The 15,719-nt window shown below is 38.4% G+C and overlaps 1 protein-coding gene across 17 annotated transcripts in view; it reads right to left on the bottom strand.

Moving 5' to 3' along the window:
• The window catches only part of MPHOSPH9 (M-phase phosphoprotein 9), a 71,794-nt gene that overhangs the window by 49,691 nt on the left and 6,384 nt on the right, over positions 1-15,719 (bottom strand). For 9 of the 17 annotated variants that reach the window (XM_077875354.1, XM_077875359.1, XM_077875357.1 and 6 more), the window contains 4 exons: positions 12,067-12,220; positions 4,081-4,170; positions 3,354-3,874; positions 2,370-2,493 (listed from right to left, as the gene is read on the bottom strand). In XM_077875354.1, the coding sequence (XP_077731480.1) occupies positions 2,370-2,493; positions 3,354-3,874; positions 4,081-4,170; positions 12,067-12,220 (889 nt within the window). The remainder of the gene's footprint in view (positions 1-2,369; positions 2,494-3,353; positions 3,875-4,080; positions 4,171-12,066; positions 12,221-15,719) is intronic. The other 8 variants (XM_077875360.1, XM_077875365.1, XM_077875364.1 and 5 more) reach the window with 2 other exon arrangements.

Raw genomic sequence — 15,719 nt, 5'->3', positions numbered from 1 at the left:
GCTACCACTGCTGCGGTACTGAGCACACCAGGCCTGGCTTTTAATGAGAAAGAAAAGTATGGAGCCATGAAAAGTCCTTCCCAAGAAGCTGGCCAACACCTAGCATAGAAACCTTCAATAATGGCAGCAACAGTCCAGTTGTCCATCCGAGAAGCCACTCCCAAGTCCTGCTGCCCCAGAAATGGTAATGTCAAGTCTGTCCCCAAAGAAAATCCTTATGCTAAACAATAGCCATTTCAAGATGTGCTTCAAAATAGTACCCAAAAGAAACTGCCATTGCAGAAAGAGAAAACTGGACCCCAAGAGAATTCTGACCATAAGGATTCCCTGATTTAGACTGAAACTAGAAAAAAAACTAGAGAAGAGGAAAGATGAAATAGAGTTCCAACTTGGTGAATCCACAGAATTTAGTTCAGAATTATGCAGGTAAGAAAAGCATTTCAGGTGTGGAGCCTGGATTCACCAACTATCATTACCTGAAAATCTTTTAATACTCCAGTATCAATGAAACTTGATTTGCCATAATGATTACCAAAAATATCACTCACCTTTAAAAAAAAAACAAAACAAAAAAAAAAAAAAAAAAAAACAAAGAGGCACCAAGGTGGTTTAGTTGGTTGAGGGTCTGACTCTTGATTTTAGCTCAGGTCATGATCTCAGGGTCCTGGGATCAAGCCCCACATCAGGCTCCAAGCTCCATGGGGAGTCTACCTAAGACTCTCTCCCTCTGCCTCTGCCCATCCTCCAGTGTGGGCATGAGCCCGTTCTCTCTCTAAAATAATTAATGGATGAATCTTTTAAAAATTAATCGACTAAAATTTAATTAAAAAAAGGAAAAACACAACTGGTTCAAGAGATGATTAAAGAAAAGGGAAAGCTCAAAGGGAACTATCTCCGCCCTGCTGACATTAGAGGCAGAGCATTCCACCAGACAGGACAGACTTATCCTCAAGGGCATTTCTCAGGTGATTCTCCACGGAATCCAGGACAATAGACTAGGCCAATGATTCCCAAGCTTTGCAGCACTCAGAATCACCTGAGGAGCTTTTACACTCCCCAATGCATAAGGCACACCCCTGCCCAAGGAAGGCAGACCACCTGGTGTTGTTGGCCAGGCATAAGTAGATTTTTCTAAGCTCTTCAGGTGACTCTCTGTCAGGAGAGTTTGTTCTGTCTTTTTATTTTTATTTATTTTTTAAAGGATTTTATTTATTTATTAGAGGCACAGAGAGAGGGGCAGAGACAGCAGAACACCCAGTGTTCATCCCATCAAGTGCCCTCCTTAGTGCCCGTCACCCGGTTTTTTGCTAGCCTCCCCAAAACTGAGTTTTAGTTCACGTAAAAACAGAAGAAAAACTAGTATGTATGAAAACATTTTCAGGCAGCCCAGGTGGCTCAGCAGTTTAGCACCACCTTCAGCCCAGGGTGTGATCCTGGAGACCCGGGATCGAGTCCCACATCAGGTTTCCTGCATGAAGCCTGCTTCTCCCTCTACCTCTCTCTCCCGTGAATAAATAAATAAAATCTTTAAAAAAAAAAAAAAGTGGCCAATTTCTAAAGGTATCAAGTTTTTTTTTTAAGATTTTTTTTATTATTATTTATTTATTCATAGACACACAGGAGAGAGGCAGAGACACAGGCAGAGGGAGAAGCAGGCTCCATGCAGGGAGCCCAATGTGGGACTTGATCCCGAGTCCCCAGGATCACACCCCAGGTTGCAGGCAGCGCCAAACCGCTGCGCCACCAGGGCTGCCCTAAAGTTATCAAGTTTTCAGAGAAACCGGATTTTGCAATTTCAATATATTATACTTAAACAATGTTACTCGATGATAATTTAGGCCAAAAGGGCTTCAAAGATGTTTAAAATTTACTCAGTATCTCTAACTCTTTAACAAAAACAGCTGCTAGATTAGCAAAAGGGCCACAAAGACTTTAAACATTTAATCTCTCATAATTTGGATTACAAATGGAGTTGTCTTGAAGCATTCACACATATGGTGCTACTTCTTACAACTTAATAGTAATACAAATTATTTGAGGGTTTAAAAAAAGTTAAATGGATTACTCTCTGGCTAAATAAACGTAAACAGCTGCAGTACAAAGAGAATTAAGAGGACCTTTACGAAATGTTTTTCATATTTTGTAGTACTTTATCCCTCATTAGTTTTGATTTCCCGACTACTAAAGAACCAGTTCATAGAGCAAATCATTGCTTCCAATCCTCTGAGACACCCAAAGGGAGACAAGTCAATGGAACAAATTAATGCTACAAAAGAAAAGGCAAAAAACTTATGTTGATGAGCATCTAGTAAAGCCAATATAATTATCAGTAGCAGAAGCATCCCAGAATAAAATGACTTATCACCTACTTTCTCAACTGGTGATTTCCTGGCTTGCTCATTTCCTTGCATAGATTTTGAACACCCTTCTTCTGTAAGCGCTCTCTTTGGCTGGTTCTGCTTCAGCTTTTGTGCCCATGATGTTATAGATTTGCTATTCAAAAAAAGAAAATCGAAATTATGCTCTTTAGACGCTGTCCTTACACATAAAACTAAAAGATATTGGCCAGTGGAAAATACTTTGAGTTTTCTAAAAGCAGAGAAAGGATGGATTTTTATCAATTCACCTACACTTCTTTTTACATTTTTTTATTATCAAAGGCAAAGTGAACAAGACTAATGGTGATTAATAATACATACATCTGTAGCCACAGAATAAAACAAAACTGATCATAGTGGCCCATTCAAGTACTCAATATATCTCTACAGCAAAAGCTTATTTATAAGGACTGTTAATTATACTCACAGGTACACTAGATCTGTGTTGCTATAACTACTTATTTTAGAGGACACATTTTCAAGTATAAAACTGAACATTTAGGGTAAATGACATAATTTTAAATGATTATTTGCTTTACAAATATCCAGCCATAGTTGTCATTAAACTTAGAAAAGCTCCTCTTATATACAAAAATGAATGAGTATGCTTGTGTATGATTTTTGGTTTCAAATTACATGCATATGAGTGACAAAATTCCACTGTTGATATATTTCTATACTCTAATTTTTAGCAGGTTTATAGTGACCAGAAAAATAGGAACGGTATTTTTCTGGCAAGGCCTCCCACCTTAAGAGGTTAGTAGTCCTACAACATTGCAAATGGAAAGAAAGTCAGATGTTGGTAATACATAGTATGCTTTATTTCCATTTGCCAAAGGCAATAAATACAAGACTTTGGTAAAGCTAAGCATTCAAATACATCTCATTTTATTCTCAAAAAGGAGCTTGATTTAAAGATTCTAAATTTAACAAACAAGTAAACCTCCCTTCAAATGATGGAGAAATTCTACTCACCTATTTGTTTTTCCACTGTATACTTCTGAAATCTTATTTTCGCCAAGAAAACTGTGTTCAAATTCACCAGGAAAAATGGAAATATCTTCCTTTAAAGATGGACAGAACTCTTCGGCGGTGTGTATATGAAAACTCTTGTTTTTTACACCATCTACAAGTGACTCTGTCTGCCCCAAAGGTGCACCAAACTCTCCTTCAGAAACCTCTGCGTGCTCCATGAACTCCTTAGAGTCCTTAGATTTGTAGGTATTTAATTCAGAGACACAAAAGGTACCATACCCACTGCTCACTGAGCTACTATCCACATTGCAGTCTGGTTGTGACGTGGATGTTTCTTGCTGCATTTCGTATTCTTTAGACTTAGGATAACTGATAATAGGTTCATTTCTCTCACTGTTTTCAGAAAAAAAACCCATTTGACTTTCTGAAGAGAATTGTTTGCTTAAAGAAGTATCATAGGAAGCCCAGGAAGCATTACTGGTCTGTAACTTGACTAAATTTTTTATCTCCTCTTGTATACGCTGAAAATAAAATTACAGATTTGGGTAAGAAAGTATACTAAACCTTATATTTTCGTAAATACTATGAGAATATTGCTTAAAAATATGAGCTATTACTCTATAGAATGTTTTAAGTAAAATAAACAAAACTGGTATAAAGTATTAACTGCTGCTTCTTGCAAATCTTAGTTTTATAAAAAAAAGAATCAATATAAATAACAACTTACTTGAATTTGGTTGTGGAATTGTTCCTGCTGGGCAACTATCTGTTCTTGGCATTGTTTTTCCACCAAATTGAATAGCTGTAACCACCTGGTCTATTAAATTAAAAGACATTTTAGTTAAAAATAATTTTTCAAGTAATATTTCACAGAAAAATCCTCCAGTGGGAAAGAGCTTTTTTAAAATCTATTTTTAATGTAAAATGTATAAGCTGAATTAAATAGTTATAAAGCCATATTTAATGCAAAAATACAAAGGCACAGGCGTGATCACTTCTTTCTTATGTAACCTATAGTCTGGGTAAATTTGAAGGTGTGGGTAAATCTTTTTTTTCAAATGACATCTTAATTTGATGTCATCTGCTATCATTTTGATTCATCAAGAATTGGCAAATCTACTTTAGATTTGTCTTAAATTTTTCTTCCTTCCCTGGTAATAAAGATTTTCTTTTTTTTTTTTTTTTTTAATTTTTATTTATTTATGATAGTCACAGAGAGAGAAAGAGAGAGAGGCAGAGACAGGCAGAGGGAGAAGCAGGCTCCATGCACCGGGAGCCCGATGTGGGATTCGATCCCAGGTCTCCAGGATCGCGCCCTGGGCCAAAGGCAGGCGCCAAACCGCTGCGCCACCCAGGGATCCCAATAAAGATTTTCTTAAATAATTCTTAGAGGGCAGCCTGGGTGGCTCAGCGGTTTAGCGACACCTTCAGTCCAGGGTGTGATCCTGGAGACCTGGGATCAAGTCCCACATCAGGCTCCCTGCATGGAGCCTGTTTCTGTCTCTGCCTCTTCTCTCTCTGTGTCTCTCATGAATAAATAAAATCTTTAAAAAGATAATAATAATAATAATTCTTAGAAAACAGAATCCCACACCTTAAAACAAGAAATAATTTAGTATTATAGGAATTAAATCCCCAATTTGTTATTTAAGTAAAAACAAAAACAAAAAAAAAGTTTTCAAGTCAGATACTGAAGTGTTTTTTAAGCACTACAGCTGAAAAAGGAATGAAAAATTCACTGTGAAAACCCATGGAACTGGCCTAGCATGCCCTCCAGTCACTTTTAGGTCCTGATCCAAAGTGACTCTCAAGAGGAGCCAGTACTCATAACCAGACTACAAAAACATAGCAGAAAAGGGGGCAAGGAGATCTCCAGAGGCTAAATTCAGTCTCAAGGTTAGTGTACTTTCAAGGATGCCTGGGTGGTTCAGTGGTTGAATGCCTGCCTTTGGCTTGAGGTATGATCCTGGAGTCCTGGGATAGAGTCCCACATCAGGCTCCCTGCATGGAGCCTGCTTCTCCCTCTGCCTGTGTCTCTGCCTCTCTCTCTCTGTCTCTCTGTCTCTCATGAATAAATAAAATCTTAAAAAAAAAAAAAAAGGCTAGTGTACTCTCAGTAACAGACTTTATGCAATAATACACAATGTGAATAAATAGCTAAAATGAAAAATAGCTTCCCTGTTTAAAACCTTTCAACTAAAAAAAAAAAAAAAAACACCTTTCAACTGTTCTCCTGTCTTCCTTATAGGGCACTGAATGAACTGGCCTGTGCACAACTCCCAATCTAATCCCTCTCTTTCCCTCTCTCAGTGCACACCAGCCTCACTGGCCTCTACCTTTTCCCTAAACATGCCAAAACTGTCTTCTACCTCAAAAGCTTTGTCACTGTACCCTCTACCCAGAAAGTTCTTTGCTCTTATGCTTCTGCCTTTCTGCAATTTCAGCTTAACTGTCACCCTCTCAAAGATAGCTTTTTCCCCAAACCATTCTACAGTTGCTCTCTGTCATCCTGTGTATTGCCTTTATAACATTTACCGCATGAGAGAGCATCTTGTTCACTTTGTTAACCTGTCTCCAGCATCTAGGACACAATGCAAGGAAAGAGTGGGCACTCAGGACAGTCTGAGTGTATAAAAATGGAATTTCAGGGGCCCATGGCTGGCTCAGTTAGTAGAAAATGCAACTCTTGATCTTGGGGCCCTGAGGTTAGAGCCTCACGTTGGGGATAGAATTACTAAAAAGGGGGGGGGGGAGGGGCAGCCCAGGTGGCTCAGCAGTTTAGTGCTGCCTTTAGCCTGGGGCCTGATCCTGGAGACCCGGGATCGATGTGAGTCCCACATCGGGCTCCCTACATGGAGCCTGCTTCTCCCTCTGCCTGTGTCTCTCTATGTGTCTCTCATGAATAAATAAATAAAATATTTAAAAATAATGTGAATTTGTAGCTGATTTTTTTCTTGGTACTACAGACTACACAATCTAGAGGCCCTTCAGATTAATGCTGAAAGCCAGTTCTATAACCACAACAGAGCAGAATTAAGTTGAAAGCTATATAACAAGAATGCCTGGGTGGCTCAGCAGTTGAACATCTGCCTTCAGCTCAGGGTGAGATCCCAGGTCCAGGAATCTAGTCCCACATCGGGCTTCCTGAGAGGAGCCTGCTTCTTCCTCTGTGTCTCGGCCTCTCTCTGTGTGTCTCTCATAAATAAATAGTTTACCAAAAAAAAAAAAACAAAACAAAACAAAAAAAAAAAAGAAAGCTATATAACAGTATTAAAGAGAAGAAAGTAAAAACTCAGGATTAGAAAAGGAAACCTTCAGGGCAGCCCTGGTGGCTCGGTTTAGCGCCGCCTTCAGCCCAGGGTGGGATTCTAGAAACCAAGGATCGAGTCCCACATTGGGCTCCCTGCATGGAGCCTGCTTCTCCCTCTGCCTGTGTCTTTGCCTCTCTCTCTCTCTCTCTGTCTCTCATGCATAAATAAATAAAATCTTTAAAAAAAAAAAAGGAAAAGGAAACCTTCAAATTGAAACAGAACAGTACTGATAGCTAGTATTAACTCTAAATCACCTAGCTTCAGGTTAAGGTAGACTATATCAAATTCAGATCCTTATCTTCTCAATTTATCTACAACATGAAGTAAACATGAAGTAACAAGAAATCAGGAAACAGTTTTCTTATTAAGTTACACTAACTTAAAAAAAAAAAAAGTTACACTAACTTAAGAAATACTTTAGGCGTTATTTTAACCTGATAAAGTTATTAATAACACAGTATTAAACTACAATAACAACAAAACAAAACTACAATGACAGACTAACATACATAACCAAAAAAATATGGCTTCATATTATGTGACATACTTAATGTTAATCCCATCCTTATTATCATTTTCTTATTTAGGATACAAATGAATAGGGCTTACCCAAGATATAAACTGGTAGAGAAGATTTTGTTCTCCTAGTCAGATTTTATAATATTCTAATTTTCAATAAACATATTTAAGAACATTATAAATGCAGCAAATAACATTACTCACAGAATTACTATTATTCATTTCTAACTAAAATTAATTATATGACCTGCGATTTACATACTTTTGGAGAATTTGAGCATCTAACTAAAGCTTTCCCCTGCACACAGCTTTTGATGCTATTAGCCTAAATGGGGTTGCTGTAGTCTGGCCTCATAAGTATCCCATTGGCTTTGACATCCTAGGGATTCCCAGCTCTCCACTAATAAACTGTGTGGTCTTCAACAAGTAAATTTCACTTGTGCTTCTTATGAATTCATAAAATGGGAAGAGGGATCCCTGGGTGGCGCAGCGGTTTAGCGCCTGCCTTTGGCCCAGGGCGCGATCCTGGAGACCCAGGATCGAATCCCACGTCGGGCTCCCGGTGCATGGAGCCTGCTTCTCCCTCTGCCTGCGCCTCTGCCTCTCTCTCTCTCTCTCTCTCTGTGTGACTATCATAAATAAATAAATAAAAAATTTTTAAAAAAAATGAGAAGAGTAATACTTCATAGGTGGCTGGGAGGATTAAATTTTAAATTCAAACATGATGCATGTGAAGCAGTGATCTCAATGGGGGAACTGTATTTTGAAAACCTGTGAGGTCATGACTGTCACAAAGATAGTGAAGGCACTACCAGCACTTAGTGGGCAGTCCAGGGATTCAAATCACAGGACAGTCCCCAACAATGAAAAACTATTCTGTGTCCATTTTATATTATAAAAATACCATGTATTTTGCCCAGCTTTCCAATCACCAAATTGTCTAGGAATCCAACCACAAAGATGTTAAAGTTTGTCTCAGAGCTTGATCAGAAATTGATCACCATTTCAGAAAATCAAGTCACACACACACACACAAAAAAAAAGAAATAAAGAAAATCAAGTCACCAAATGCCATGCTGGATCATCAATACAATACAGTTGTATCAGTCCATGTCTGCAGCTGCTGCCGTCCTGGTGAGTCTACATACAAACCCCTGACTGTGCTTCATTTTGTCTTCTAACATGGATGTACCTGAGAACTTATATACTGAAATATCTGTTTTGATATTATAAATAAGTTTTTATTCCTCCTCCATGTCACAGTTAAGAGGATGACAGTTTTTGAGGTGGGTACATGCAGGATATATTTGTGAAGTTCACTTCAGGATAATATCAGCAGATGTTATTTTTAAAATTGTAAAATGTATTTGTAAATTAGTAATTTAATTGTAAAATTATAAAATGAGGGCCATGGGTCTAATGAGGTTGAAAACCACTGACAAAAAGTGTTTACTGCTTGGCAAATAGATAATAAATGGTACACTTACAGTAACTATTACCATATAACCATTGCTCTTTCATACATAATCAGTAACCCTAAGTGCTAAAATAATGAATTAAGACAAATTAGCTAATAATGTGCTTTAAAAATTTACCATTACAGGGATCCCTGGGTGGCGCAGCGGTTTGGCGCCTGCCTTTGGCCCAGGGCGTGATCCTGGAGACCCGGGATCGAGTCCCACATCGGGCTCCTGGTGCATGGAGCCTGCTTCTCCTTCTGCCTATGTCTCTCTCTCTCTCTCTCTCTCTCTCTCTCTGTGACTATCATAAATAAATAAAAAATTTTAAAAAAAACTCCTTTTAAGAAAAAAAAAAAAAAATTTACCATTACAGAAATATTAGAAACAGCAAATATTTAAGAATATATTAAATTCTATGTAAATGTGTTAAAAATTATTCTCCATGAATCAAAATGTATAACCTTCTCAAGGTTAAGCAACAATAAACTTAAGAATTCCAGGAAAGAGGGGATCCCTGGGTGGCTCAGCGGTTTGGCGCCTGCCTTTGGCCCAGGGCGTGATCCTGGAGCCCCGGGATCGAGTCCCACGTCAGGTTGCATGCATGGAGCCTGCTTCTCCCTCTGCCTGTGTCTCTGTGTCTCTCTCTCTGTGTCTCTCATGATTAAATAAATAAAATCTATATAAAAAAAAAAAAAAGGAATTTCAGGGAAGAGGTTTTAGAAAGAAATTCTAAAGAAATCAGATCTCCAGAGCTCTGAGCTCCACAGAAGGTTTTATGTTTTGTTTTAATAACATAGATTTTCCCTTATAAATGGTAGAAATCAGAGAAATGTTACTATTTCTGAAATGAAGATGAAAGCACGAAATTTAGGGAAGAGTCAGGAATAAGACTTGCACAATCCTTAGCCTTCCAATTCTTCCTAAAATGGTACACACTAAAACATCAGAAGATTTTGGTTTTTTTTGTATGACACAAAACACACTAATACACTGTGCAAATTCTACTGAAATGACTAGAAGGATATTTCATATTCTGTCAAAGAAAGAAGTATCTTAAACTATTGAGTGGGGGGCACCTGGGTGTCTCAGTTATACATCTGCCATCAGCTCAGGTCATGATCCTGGGATCCTAGGGTAGAGCCCCAATGGGCTCCCTGCTCAGCGGGGAGCCTGTTTCTCCCTCTGCCTCTGCACCTCCCCACTACTTGTGCAAACACGGGCACAGTCTCTCTCTCTCAAATGAATAAATAAATTAAAAAAAAAACTATTCACTGAATAATCAATTACATGTCTACATTACAAAAATTAAGTAGTCAATTATTATTAAACATAATAAAATAATAGTATCGTATCACAGCTGAAGGAGAAGGGGTATATAGAAACTGGTTCAAATGTTAAAGTGTAAGTATCTGGTTGGAATGCTGGCTTATAAAAATCTGGTGGTTTTTTTTAGGTTTATTTATTTATTCATGACAGACAGAGAGAGAGGCAGAGACACAGGCAGAGGAAGAAGCAGGCTCCCTATGGGGAGCCGAATGCAGGACTTGACTCCAGGACCACAACCTGAGCCAAAGGCAGACGCTCAACCACTGAGCCACCCAGGTGCCCCAAAAAACTGTATCTTAAATTCACAAATATATTCTGAAACTAAGATGCTCATTTCAAAGTACTAAAAGTAACATTTTTCTAATTAAACTGTGAATTTGCCGGCAGCCCCGGTGGCACAGTGGTTTACCGCCGCCTGCAGCCTGGGGTGTGATCCCGGAGACCCAGGATAGAGTCCCGAATCAGGCTTTCTGCGTGGAGCCTGCTTCTCCCCTCTGCCTGTGTCTCTGCCTCTCTCTCTCTCTCTCTCTCTGAATAAATAAATAAATCTTTTATAAATAAAATAAATAAACTGTGAATTTGCCAGAAGAGTAATGCCTTATTTTTTTAAAAGCATGCTAATACAGGTTCATAAGCTAATGACTAAATATATTATGGTAAACATTTCACAAAACATTCCATTTTTAATTACATCATTCTATAGGTCTCTTACTTTAGCATATACTGATTATCATACAGAAAAAATATAAAAATTGTACAGAACAAAAAAAAAAAAATAAAAAAATAAAATAAAATAAAAAAATTGTACAGAACATAACTGAATTTTCTTAAAGTCTTCAATAATAATTGGTCATTTTTATAACTTCAATGATTCTGGATAATGAATACAAATAATTATACTTAGGGGTGGCTCCTACTGAACCTTAAACCAGGGGTATTCCTTCATTCCGTGTATAATACATTTGGAAAATAACATAAATAATGATCTTAAAAGTATGATAAACATTTAAAAGCCATTGTTCCCTAAAGAATTTAATAATAATAATGTTTTATACATTTTTATAAAGCATTACCAAATCCAGCCTTGGAAAAATCTAACTAGTGCATTTTTCTGTGAAACAAAATTTATGTATTCTCTTAACTGTTAAATGTTTATATCACAATTTAACCTATGGACCATAAATAAATAAATAAATAAATAAATAAATAAATAAATAAATATAAAAAAATGAAAAACCTATGGACCAAAGAAAGAACTACCAATATGAAAAATCAACATAATTCAATATATCACAACTACATGTGATAAGGCATTACTAAATAGACACCTTAATTTAGAAGTAATCAAAATATTTCAAAGAGGATTTGGGTTTTTCAAAACGATAACAATTCTGTATGAATTACTTAAAACATTAGAATTAGTAACAGTAAGGCAGCCCAGGTGGCTCAGCAATTTAGCACAGTCTTTGGCCCAGGGTGTGATCCTGGAGACCCGGGATCCAGTCCCACATTGGGCTCCCAGCATGGAGCCTGCTTCTTTCTCTGCCTGTGTCTCTGCACCTCTCTCTCTCGCTCTCTGTCTCTCATGAATAAATAAATAAAATCTTTTATAATACTGGAATTTTCACTTCCCTGAACAAAGCTAGCATTTTAGTTGACCTTTAAAATATAAATTACTGGGACGCCTGGGTGGCTCAGTGGTTGAGCGTCTGCCTTCTGCTCAGGGTGTGATCCCGGAGTACAGGGATCGAGTCCCACATCGGGTTCCCCACAGGGAACCTGCTTCTCCCTCTGCCTATGTCTCTGCCTCTCTCTCTGTCTCCCACGACTTAATAAATAAAATTTAAAAAATAAAAAAAAATAATAAAATAAAATATAAATTACAGAGTCTAATCACCAATATTTGTTCAAACATACTTTTGATCATCTTTTTTCTTATTCGTTCAATGTTGCTCCCCAATTACTATATTTGATCACTTTATTATAGCAATAATATCATACTCTTTAACATATAAACTTCTATTAATTTAGAGTTTAGTGGAGGCACATTTACAAATATATTTTTTAAAATTCCACAAATAAAACAAAACTAGATACCTCACAGTTTTTCCAAAGTTCCAAATCAGTCTTTCCACTGTTTTGTAGCTCTTGCATTAAAGAGGTGAGGACTTCAAGTGGACCTTGAATTACAGATGGTCTGGTCTTCCCTGAGAAAGAGGATACCCCATTTGTACTAAGGTGGGGACTACTTCTGTTGAAACATAAATAATTCAAATGGTTTTCTTCATTCTACAAAGTGTTGAATAATTCAGCAGTTCAAGTTTAGCAGAGTAGTACAAAACCACTGATATTTAATCCTTCTTAAGGGCACCTCATTTGTTTAAAATCTGATCACATTTGTCCACAAAAGGAAAACAGCAGTAAAAAGACAGCACATATTTCTTTAAAGAACCCCACAGAAAGACCTCCAGAAGTGAGAGAACACTCCAAAGCACTAGCAGAAAATAGAAGTTTCTGCTATACAATAAGAAAAAGGTCCCAGCTTCTCCAATCTCAATCATTCCAGAGGATTATTTCACTCTACTGTAAGAACAGCCCTTTTTTTGTAGTGAAGATTCTTTCTCTACTGGCCAGACTGTAGTCAAGTCTTGTTAATTGGATCTCCCAAAGTGGGCTTGATAAGCCGATGCTTATCTTTGAACTATCTTTGAATAAAAGCTGTGCCAAGCAAATTAGCAGCAAATATTCAGGACTTAGCCTATTCATTGTGTAAAATAGCACTGATTCTTTCCAGGAAGACTGCTTTCCCAAACTTGAGAGGAAGTTATTTCAGATTTGCTTTATAAAAACACAAAGCATAATTAAGGACAATAAACTCTGTTTAAAATCCAGTCTGGGGATCCCTGGGTGGCGCAGCGGTTTGGCGCCTACCTTTGGCCCAGGGCGCGATCCCGGAGATCCGGGATCGAATCCCACATCGGGCTCCCGGTGCATGGAGCCTGCTTCTCCCTCTGCCTGTGTCTCTGCCTCTCTCTCTCTCTCTGTGACTATCACAAATAAATAAAAACTTAAAAAAAATAAATAAAAATAAATAAATAAATAAAATCCAGTCTGGGGGTAGCCCCGGTGGCGCAGCGGTTTAGCGCCGCCTGCAGCCCAGGGCGTGATCCTGGAGACCCTGGATCGAGTCCCACGTCAGGCTCTCTGCATGGAGCCTGCTTCTCCCTCTGCCTGTGTCTCTGCCTCTCTCTCTCTGTCTCTATGAGTAAATAAATAAAATCTTTAAAAAAAAAATAAAAATAAAAAATAAAAAATAAAATAAAATCCAGTCTAAGAGGTCATTCTCATTTATTTATCGATACCCTACATTGTTTCATAAAGAATTCATTAAAAAGGGGATCCCTGGGTGGCTCAGCAGTTTAGTGCCTGCCTTTGGCCCAGGGCATGACCGTGGGGTCCCAGGATCCAGTCCTGAGTCGGGCTCCCGGCATGGAGCCTGCTTCTCCCTCTGCCTGTCTCTCTGCCTGTCTCTCTCTCTCTCATGAATAAATAAAAATCTTAAAAAAAAAAAAAAAAAAGAATTCATTAAAAAAACAAAACACCCTCAAGAAAATAACAGAAAAAATAGCAATGAGGAAGATCAGAGAAAGATTAATAAAAATTCAAGGGAAATAACATACATGTTGTCCATAATGGGTTTAACACGGTTGAATAATAATCAAGTCTAAATTTCACAGGTTTAACTGCCAGTCACAATGAAAAGAGAGACAAGTTCAGTTACATAATTTCATTAGAAAGGCACAATTAGGGGGCATCCAGCTGGCTCAGTTGGTGGAACACATGACTCTTGATTTTGGGGTAGTAAGTTCAAGCCCCATGCTGGAGGTAGAGATTACATTTTTAAAAAATTTTAGGGGTGCCTGGGTGGATCAAGATGTTGAGCATCTGACTTTGGCTCAGGGCATGATCCCAGGGTCCTGGTATCGAGTCCTGTACCGGGCTCCCTGCGAGAAGCCTCTCTCTGCCTGTGTCTCTGCTTCTCTCTCTGTCTCTAATGAATAAATAAGTAAAATCTTTAAACAAATAAAAATAAAAATAAATTTTTAAATAAAATATTTTTAAGGGGGGGGCCACCAAGTGATACAGGAAAAAGACTTTCACTATGTGGGTATAGATTACAAAGGCAGACATCTCTCCTGGACCATTTCCCACACACATTTCCCCTGCTTTTACTCTGCATTCTTGTTTCATATGTTCTTGTAAACTGCTTTAAATTCCTCCAAAGGAGGGAAGAGAATGAACAAACTTTTTAGAGAATTAATGCATTTAGGGAAGCCCAGGTGGCTCAGTGGTTTAGTGCCGCCTTCAGCCTAGGGTATGATCCTGGAGACCTGGGATGGAGTCCCACATCGGGCTCCCTGCATGGAGCCTGCTTCTCCCTCTCTCTCTCTGTCTGTCTCTCATGAATAAATAAAATTTTTTAAAAAACCATTAATGCATTTAGGGGTGCCTGGGTAGCTCAGGTCACAATCTCAGGGTCTCGGGACTGAGCCCCAAGACAAGCTCTCTCGTCGGTGGAAAGCTGGCTTCTCCCTCCCTGTGCTCAGGCTCTCTCTAATAAATAAATAAAATCTTTTTAAAAATCTTTTAAAAATTGGTGATCCCGGGGTGGCTCAGCGGTTTAGCATCTGCCTTCACACCCGTGTGATCCTGGAGTCCTGGGATCAAGTCCCACATCAGGCTCCCTGCATGGAGCTTGCTTCTCCCTCGGTCTGTGTCTCTGCCTCTCTCCTCTCTCTCTCTGTCTCTTATGAATAAATAAATGAAATCTTAAAAAAAAAAAATCTAAAAAAAATTAATGAATTTATTTACTATACACAATTTCTTTAAGATCTATTATGGTTAGGGACACCTAGATGGCTCAGCTGGTTAAGCATCTGCCTTCAGCTCGGGCGGTGATCCTAGGGTTTGTGGTCAAGCCCCACATCGAGCTCCCTGATGAGCAGAGTCTACTTTTTCCTTTTTCCCTCTCTCCCTGCTCAAGCTCGCTCTAACACATAAAGACATTTGACCCTTTACCAGTAGGCCCCAGACTGCTGTGTTGTTGCTTCATTGTACCTGCTTGTTATAGCTGGTCTCCTCTCTCTTGGGCTCTGCCTCTTTACTGTTTTTAAGTACCAGAAATTTAGAAATCAAATAATCACATTTTTCAGATTATGTACAAAATGAGAGCAAATAGGCTCTAAATAAAAACAAATCAAACAAGGGATGCCTGGGTGGCTCAGCAGCTGAGCATTTGCATTTGGCTCAGGCCATGATCCTGGGTTCCAGGATCGAGTCCCATATTGGGCTCCCTGCATGGAGGCTGCTTCTCCCTCTGCCTATGTCTCTGCCTCTCACTCTGTGTATCTCTCATGACTAAATAAATCTTTTTTAAAAAATGGGATAGTTTAAAACGAAAATGCAAGGGACACCTGGGTGACTGAGTGGTTGAGTGTGTGCCGTGATCCTAGAGTCCCGGAATCAAGTCCTGCATCGGGCTCCCTGCAGGAAGCCTGCTTCTTCCTCTGCCTCTCTGTGTCTCAAATAAATAAATAAATAAATAAATAAATAAATAAATAAATAAACAAACAAACAAACTGTAAAAAAAAAGAAAGAAAATGCATAAAATGCATTGTTCGACAGCATCTATTTTTGTCCACTAAGGTATGTTTTTTTGCTTACTTCCTAATATTCAACTTTGCTACTCT

The sequence above is a fragment of the Canis aureus genome, chromosome 27 (assembly GCF_053574225.1).
Source record: "Canis aureus isolate CA01 chromosome 27, VMU_Caureus_v.1.0, whole genome shotgun sequence".
NCBI classification, from domain to species: Eukaryota; Metazoa; Chordata; class Mammalia; order Carnivora; family Canidae; genus Canis; species Canis aureus.
Note: the sequence above shows the minus strand (reverse complement) of the source record. Positions and strands in the feature narration are given on the sequence as shown.